This window comes from Pipistrellus kuhlii, unplaced genomic scaffold (assembly GCF_014108245.1).
Source record: "Pipistrellus kuhlii isolate mPipKuh1 unplaced genomic scaffold, mPipKuh1.p scaffold_m20_p_1, whole genome shotgun sequence".
Taxonomy (NCBI): domain Eukaryota; kingdom Metazoa; phylum Chordata; class Mammalia; order Chiroptera; family Vespertilionidae; genus Pipistrellus; species Pipistrellus kuhlii.
The window spans coordinates 160,443,612-160,452,875 of NW_023425404.1; the positions used below are offsets into that span (position 1 = coordinate 160,443,612).

The 9,264-nt window shown below is 34.4% G+C and overlaps 1 protein-coding gene across 1 annotated transcript in view; it reads left to right on the forward strand.

Annotated features, from left to right (window-relative positions):
- The window catches only part of LOC118710196 (transmembrane protease serine 11C), a 36,206-nt gene extending 27,220 nt beyond the window's left edge, over positions 1 to 8,986 (forward strand). Inside the window, exons 7-10 of the mRNA XM_036422696.2 lie at positions 1,669 to 1,840; positions 3,950 to 4,209; positions 5,234 to 5,376; positions 8,516 to 8,986. Coding sequence (XP_036278589.1) covers positions 1,669 to 1,840; positions 3,950 to 4,209; positions 5,234 to 5,376; positions 8,516 to 8,677 — 737 coding nt within the window. The 3' untranslated portion in view covers positions 8,678 to 8,986. The remainder of the gene's footprint in view (positions 1 to 1,668; positions 1,841 to 3,949; positions 4,210 to 5,233; positions 5,377 to 8,515) is intronic.
- Positions 8,987 to 9,264: the final 278 nt, after the last annotated feature.

Here is a 9,264-nt window from a genome sequence, read left to right on the forward strand (position 1 = left end):
GAATAATTAACAACTTCCCTGTAAAGCAAATGATCGTCTAAAATTCCCGATTAATTTAAATCTCATTCTTGATATAAACTCCTTTCTCTAACTCGGAGTTTACCAACTAATAGCACTATTGCCATTATGGGCCAGATAATTGTTTGTTTCGGGGACAGTCCTGTATATTATAGAATTTTAGCAACATCCCTGGCCTCTACCCACTAGATACCAAAACCCCTTCCTGTCCCCAATTATTACAACCAAAAATGTCTCCAGATACTGCCAAATTTCTCCTGGGGATGGAGGGTGGTGTGCAAAGTGTTTCTGATTAAGCGCCACCACTTTAATCTATGCCCACTGTGTTGATGATGGCAAGTTTTCGACATTCTGTAAATGCTTAAGGACATTACACGTTACAGAAAAGGGTCTTGCAGTCAAATATCATGTTTATTCCAAGATGTCTCATGAATTAGACTAGACAGACTTCATTTCTACAAACATTTGTTAAGCACCTTGTATGTTGTAGAGAGTTTATGGAGATACATTTTTTTAAAGATACAGTTTCTGCCCTCTAAAAAATATTTATTGGTGAGACTGACAATATTTAAAAGATATTATATACACTGTTAAGGTATAAAGCTTGGTGCTTCATTTGGAGTAACATGAGATAGTCAAAAGAATCAGAGAAAGAGAGTCAGACAGGTAAAATATCAGTGAAGTCATTCTGTTACTGCAGATTTGCTTTAAAGGCTTAAGAATCTATGCTAAGGAAATGAGCCAGTCAGAGAAAGACAAATACCATAGGATCTCACTTATATGTGGGATCTAATGAACAAAATAAAAATGACAAGCAAAATAGAAGCATAGATATGGATACATGGAATGCATCAACAGCTGTCAGAGGGGATGGGAGAGGGAAGAGATGAAAGAAAGTGAAGTGATTAGCCAAATAACATATATGCATAACCCATATGCTCAGACAACAATGTGGTGATGACCAGAGAAAAGAGAAATTGGAGGATGGGTAAGGGTTAGCAAATGTGGAGGAATGGAGATATCTGTAAAAATGTCAACAATAAAGTTAAATAAATAAATTATTTAAAAAATGTTTAAAGAGTCTAGCATTTTCTCTGGATCTAAACTGACATGAAAGTGGTCTGATACAGAGAAACATACGACTTGGAGAATATCCTCATGTGTCCTTCCTTTTATCCAGATACTGTGTATTGTAACATGAGTATGAACTCATTTTTGCCTACTCTTTCTCTCATAAATATCTCATTCATATTCACATTCATTCACTCTTTATTATGAATGTTTCACAGCAATCATTACTCTAAACAACTGCTCATGAAATTAAAAGGCACACATTTCATAACTGGTTATACAATTATTATCTTCCAATTTCAAGCATTTAATTCCACTTAGCTCTTACAACAGGCAAGGCCACACAGACACAGAATGTGTGTGTGAGTGATGAGGATGGGAAGGAAAATGTCAATTTATTTTGAATGCTCAGGAAATGTCATCAGTAAGTTAGTTCTAACTTTTCCAAGACTGTCTGTGGAGTTTTTCCTTAATTAATAGTTAACAGTGAAATGTATTATGGGGAATTTGTTTACTAAAGCAATGTATGGAAATGCAATATGAATATCATTAGATGCTAATGAGCTCTATTTTGAGCAGGTTGTGGACAGCGCACAATAACTTACTCTGGCAACAGGATAGCAGGGGGCTCGGATGCTGAGGAAGGGGAATGGCCCTGGCAAGCTAGCCTTCAACAGAACAGTGTCCACCGATGTGGAGCCACTCTGATTAGTAACAATTGGCTTGTCACTGCTGCTCACTGTTTCATAAGGTGAGCTCTGGACCACACAAAGGCTTCAAAGCACTCAAGTACCTAAAAGTTTTATACACATCTTTCAAGAATATGGCCATACAACAGCACCTCCAACTGTTCAATATTGTATAGTCTTAAAATTACTTATCGAATTATTGATTAAAAAAGATATATTCAAGCTAATGCAGATTTGTTAGCAGTGGTTGATGGACATTTTAAATCAAAATAATTCTTTATGTGTCGTTGTTGTTTTTGTTGTTATTTGGGTAGAGGGACTACCTGTGATTTCAAAGATATTTACCGTGTTTCCCCAAAAATAAGACATCCTCCAAAAATAAGACCTAGCGCATGGAAAGATAAGACATTCCCTGAAAATAAGACCTAATGCAACTTTGGGAGGAAAAATTAATATAAGACACTGTCTTATTTTTGAGGAAACAGGGTAGCAGCATTTCTGTCCTCTACCCACCAAATGCCAATAGCATTCCGTCAGGATTGACAAGCAAAAAATGTCTCCAGATAATACCAAATGTGTCCTGGAGGATAAGATTGCCCTCAGTTGCAATTCACTAAGCTAGATTCACTTAATTTAAATTTATAAAGAAACCAAAAATCCCAAACTGAACATAAGTCTTCTAGTTCTCATTATTATTACATTTGGTCTTATTTAATAAGTATTTGAATACATCCTGTATCCTCCCATATACTATATTATAGCCCGATTTTAAATAATTATTTCTTTAAAGAATATATTACTATACCAAAGTTTGTCTTTTTTTCTTTTTTTTTTTATTAAGGTATTATATGTATACATATCTTACCATTGCCCCCCCTCCCAATACTTGCCTTCCCTCCCCAGAGTTTTGCATCCATTGGTTACGCTTGTATGCATGCATATAAGTCCTTTGGTTAATCTCTTATCTCCCCCATATCTCCCTATTCTCCCCGCTGTAATTTGATGGTCTGTTTGTTGCTTTATTATCTCTGTATCTATCTTTTTGTTCATTAGTTTATAATGTTCTTTATTATCCATAAATGAGTGAGATCATGTGGTGTTTTTATTTCATTGACTGGCTTATTTCACTCAGCATAATGTTCTCCAATTCCATCCAGGTTGCTGCAAATAATAAGAATTCCCTCTTTTTTATGGCTTTGTTTGATGGTTCATTTCAATAATTTCTACTGGCTTTATATAGCATTTATTGATTTTTAAATCTATAAATCCTTGTCAAACTTGAGAGTTTAAAAATGTCCCAGAGCTTTAATTTTCAATGCTTAATATACAAACCTTTGATTAACAAGTAATGGGGGGAGGGGAAATGGGGAAGGGAAGGGGGGATGGGAAGGGGGAATGAGGACAATTATGTGATACCATAATCAATAAAGAAGTTTTTTGTTGTTGTTTTTTTAAAGTAATATCGATAGTATCTTGCTTGATTAACACATAAAATATCTTCCTATTTATAGTTATAACTAGAGGCCCAGTGCACAATTTGTGCACTTGTGAGGTTCATCAGCCTGGCCTGAGGGGATTGAGCCAAAACTGGCTCTCCAAAATCCCCTGAGGGGGTCCCAGATTGCAAGAGGTACATGATCAGGGCCCAGGAGGGTCCATGGGAAGACTCCAGGGTGTGTCCAGCCTGTTTCATCTAATCCCAATCAGCCGAACCCCAGCAGCAAGCTAACCTACCAGTTGGAGCATTTTCCTCCTGGTGGTCAGTGTGCATCATAGTGACCAGTTGAATGGTTGAATGAACTGTCAGACACTTAACATATTAGGCTTTTATTATATAGAATAATAATATAAGAGGATTTAGATACTTCATTAATTTCTATGTTTACTCTGTCTCATAGGCTTGACCACTTTTTATTTAATTCTTTTTTACATTGTGTTGTCATAGTAACCTATTTAAATCACTTTTAAGTCCTTTCTGGACAAAACAAGAATAAAATGTAGATTCTATGGATTATCTTTTTAAATATAGCTTATTAAGTTATTCAAAATCTTATTTTTCTCATATATATATAGACTTATTTTTATATGCTTATATGTACTATAGAAATTCAAAACATATCTAATTGTTTTTAAAAGCATACAATATTAATAAATAAATTTATTTTCTTTAGGAGTAATGATCCCAAAAAATGGAATGTTAGTTTTGGGCTTCTTTTAAGTGATCCACAAAAAAAGCGAAATATCAAGAATATTACAATTCATGAAGACTACCATTACCCTGCACATGAGAATGACATTGCTCTTGTGAATCTTGCTTCACCAGTATTATATACAAGCAACATTCGAAGAGTATGTCTTCCAGAAGCTAATTATATATTCCCACCCAATTCAAGTGTGGTGGTCACTGGATGGGGAACATCAAAGACTGATGGTGAGTCCCTAACCTTCCTCCATTACATGATTTGATTTTTAGGAATTAAAAAACAATACCCACTTAAAGAAACTAAACCTAAGAAAGACTTTCACTGGATCATTTTAAAAAGAATAATGTGCAATAGATTGAAAATTATCCTCAACAATTTTCATACAAAACTACAATTTCATAGAGCTATTTACTATAATTTCCCTCAACAATGTCAGTTTTTATAGAAATATATTACTTGAATAAGTAATTCATTTTCCTCCATTTCATTCATTCATTAATTCATTCATTCAATAAACATTTATATTAATTACCAGCTTTGTTTCAAGTGGATTGGAGATATTAATAAATTAAATAAGCAAATATCCTTGCTCTCATAAAACTCACATCCTTAGCAAATAAAAATAGATAATAATCGTGAAATATAATCAATAAGTAGATTACACAGCATGTTTTGTGCAGGTGAGGAACATAGAAAAAATAAGGACTACAGAAGAATAGACATTTTTGATGGGGTGAATTAGTAGCCCTCTGTGATAAGGTAATACCTGAGCAAAGACCATTTAAACATGAGCATCCTGATGACCCTTATAATGTAAATATTTAGCGGCTAGTTATACCAATGAATGTATTTGAAAGCAGATGAAAATGAATCTAAAATTATTTCTAAGATTCAGAATTACAGTAACAGCAAAAAAAAAAATCTTTAAAAAAATCATAAAATGTATGTTTTTGCAATATGAATTTTTCATTTTGTTTTATAAGACATACATATAATAAAAATAAAATTCCTAAATATTTCTAAAGGAAAAAAATCCCATCACATATAGATGGACACACTATTTCAAAATATGATCATTTTTAACAATAGTTTGCTGAGTTGTTAACATTTCTTACTAGGAATAGAGACAAATAAAATGTATGTTTTACATTTATTTGAAAATTGCATACAGTGTTAGACACTAATAATCTAACCAGAGAAACTAATTAATATTGACTTTAGCAAAAATTATAAAATCTCTTCTTCCTTTAGGATCAATTCCTAATATACTCCAAAAGGCAACTGTGAAGATTATAGATAATCAGACCTGCAATAAGGAAGAGATATATAATGGTATGATCACACCTGGAATGTTGTGCGCTGGGTTCCTGAGGGGAAAGGTGGATGCCTGCCAGGTAAGTCTGCCTATTCCATTTTCAAGACTTTTTTTTCTCATCGTTTTTATTTCCAATTAACCAGTTCTGTTTTCTCAAAAGATTGACAACGAGTCAAAGCTTAAGTATGTTTTGTAGCCAAAGTGGCTAATTAAAATAATAAGTCCCATTAAAGTACTAAAGTCTTAAGCCACCCTTACTATTTATTATAAGAAGCTGGGTGGGAATGGGGAAGAGACTCAATTTGGAGTAACAGGAGAGACTAAATGAAATATATTGGTGGCTTTAGTTCAATTGTCCTCTTTCACCGAGAAACATTCAACTGATTTATTTCAACATCAACTCATAGAACTTGTTTAATCTAGGGTGTCTCCAACACCCTCAATATTTTCTTTTTTTATCAATACTTATATAGCATCTCCATGTGCCAGACACTGTTTTAAGATCTTTAAAAATATTAACTTATTCAAATTATGATGGTTCTGCAATGGATGTTTGTATTATTATAAAGCTTATTTCTAAACTAGAGACTGAGACAAAGCAAGTAATTTCTCTAAAGTCTAACAAGATTAAATGGCAGAACTGAGATTTAAACTCGGGAAATTGGGCTCTATATACCCAAACTAAGTTTCCTTTCCTTATGCTTTATATGCTTCAAACACTCCTGATGCTTTTATAAGCAATCATATAGAGCTAACAAAAAGTACTACTCTAGTTATTTAGACAAGGCAGAATCAGGGATAAATCCAGGAAGATTCTTATTTTATTAACTCATTCTTTCATGCAATTTACTCACTACTAACTATGTGCTAGGTGCGGGGAAGTGAAAAGTGAATAGAGTATTATTCCTAACCTCTGGAGCGAGAAGACATGCAAACAAGTACTTGCAATGGATAATTATCATCTCTAATTACAGCTTCCCAGCTTCCCAACTGTCCCACTAAACCTATTCTTCCAAGTCATGACAAGCTTAAATCCTTGTTTCTCTCCTATTTCTCTCAGCCCACTCTCAGCCTATGACTCTCTCCTAATCTAGAACATATGTTTTATTATTTCAACCATTCTCATGACACCACCCTCAATGACTTCACCATCTTCTATTTCCTTCACACACATCCTAATAATCTCTAACCACTGAGAAATCTACCTACTGTACTTGCTCTTATATGTGGGCTCGTTAGCAAAGCTAGAAAACATCTTATAGCCTTGTAAATTGGTGCCATATAATCACAGCCGGGCCTTTAACACACTGCAAGAATTCTTTAATGCATATCTCTTAGTGCTGTGTCAAATTTTCATTACTTTTTTTTAATATATCACAATAATGTAAACTATTACTTTGAATCACAGTCTCATAATCCTTGACTTATGACATGTCCTATTAATTAGAAAAAAATGAAAACAATCACATAAAAACTCTTGTAATATTTTTTTTACCTGATAGATTTATAGCTGCACTTATCTTCACCTACTAAACTCACAAAAACAAGTTTATCTTGTTATTTGAAGCTAATCTTAAAAACTTTCCTTTTTCCAGTTTCTGCTTGAAAATAAGAGAGTTTGGGGAGATACAATAGATAAGTCTTCATCATACTGATGATTATTAGGTCTAGTAATACTTAATGTCGTTTTCTAATACTTTTTAAATCGAATTTATTTAAACAATACAACAAAATTTAATCAACAATATAGTTGCCGTTGTTTTCTACTACTTGTGCCCAATGCTCAGGAAGCATTTTAATCCCTCTGCTGTAAAATTCTTGTGATTCTGATGCAAAAAATTCGGTCAATGCATTTTTGAGGCATTCTTCATTATTAAATTTTTTTCCAACAAGAAAGTTTTGCAAAGAACGAAACAAATGGTAATCGGAAGGGGCAATATCAGGAGAATATGCAGGTTGAGGGAGAACTTCCCATTCCAACTGGCACAGTTTTTCAGCAGTGATTCTTGCAGTATGCGGTCGTGCGTTATCGTGGTGAAGAATTACGCCCTTCTGATTAATCAGCGCGGGTTCTTTTTCTCTTAAAGCTTGGGCTAACCTTTCCAATTGGGCACTATACACTGCACTTGTAATGGTTTGGTTAGATGGTAAAAGTTCATAATGAAGAATTCCTTTAAAATTTCACCAAACACACATCACTTTTTTCGCATGCAAGTCAGGTTTTGGCGTGGGCTGTGGAGCCTCATTTTTGTCCAACCATTGAGGCCGCCTTTTCAAATTAACATACAGTAGCACCCATTTTTCATCTCCGGTAACAATTTGCTCTAAAAACGGCAAATGGTTTTGACGAGAGAGGAGCGAACTGCAAATTGTGACTCTTTGATTATGGTTGTTGTCGGTCAACTCATGAGGAACCCATTTTCCAAACTTTTGGACTTTGCCAAGTGCACGCAATTGATTGGAAATTGTTTTTTGTGAACAATTTAAAGTTGTCGCAAGCTCTTGTTGGGTAATTTGAGGATTTTGCACCAAAAGAGCTTGAAGAGCTTCTTGATCAAAATTGGACACACGGCCTCGACCACTCTTGTCATCTAACGAAAAATTTCCCTCGCGAAATTTCTCAAACCAACGCTGGCATTTTCTGGCACTAACTGCATCTTGACCAAGAGCACTACAGATGTTTTTTGCAGCCTCACTTGCTTTTCTTCCTAATTGAAACTCGTAAAGCATGCAGTGCCGAATATGCTCTTCATCCGCCATCTTCTTAGCCCTAGTTTTGCAACAAAAACCAAACCAAACACAAACTTTTTCAAGCAAAACTTGTTAATTGCACTTCACACGTTCTGTAGATACCACGTGTTTGAAGGTTATGTCAATACAAGTCAATGCCAAGCAAGATTTTGAACGAATGTTTAAAAACGACATTAATTATTACTAGATCCGATACATAAGCAACAATACCTTCAATATCTTTTAGGTAATAGTTGAGTTGAAGTTTTTCACACTTGTTTTCCATTATTGTATTTTATATCCAAAGACATAGACTGATATATTTTATTTAAATAAATGATTAGAGAACACAAAAATATTCAATACTAGAATCCTTTTAACGTTAAAATTCTTTTTCCCCGTTTTCTGTCCCTCTCTATATTATAGAAGAAAAACTGTAGTATTCATATTTAAATTATAGTAATTGTACATATCCTTTTTCTTTCTAGGGTGACTCTGGTGGACCTCTGGTTAAAACAGATCATAAAGGCATTTGGTTCCTTGTTGGCATTGTCAGCTGGGGAGACCAATGTGCTCTTCCAAACAAGCCTGGTGTCTACACTCGAGTAGCCTACTATCGAGACTGGATCATGGCTAAAACTGGTCTCTAGTGCAGAAGTTCTTTGTAGGTTAAAGCTTGATGACCCTATGCTTGTTAAATGGTTGTAATTCCCAAACTACACTTAACTAGGAATCACTTTATGCATTAATGTTGCAAATGTTAAAATATTCAATTTTAGAATTATGAAAGCTTCTTATGTAATAGATTTTGATAAATATTTAGTGAAAATAATGGCATAGACATACAGCTTTCTCTTTTTCCCCTTCCCAAACTGAAGATAATTTACATGAATAAATGTGGATTAAAGCCAAGCAGGTCTTCACTGCTGTTTTGAGATCCTTGAGAAATTATAGAGTTGGTATTCACAATAAACTTTCCCCTGAGTGTAAATAATGCCCTGCTGACAAGCATGTGGATTCCACAAGATCAACATATTGATAGGTGGTAGCCTCCTGAGTTGCAGTAATACTACCTATAAAAGTTTCCCAGGAAAGTCTGTCTACCTGTTGTTTATTTTCTATTCGGTGCCAATGCCATCCCTCTTTCTATAATATTTTTGGCTTCTTTACCTTGAGTGACACAAAAGAGCCTGATAATTCCATGGGGTGCATTTTGGTGACTGTTGATTTGTCCCTA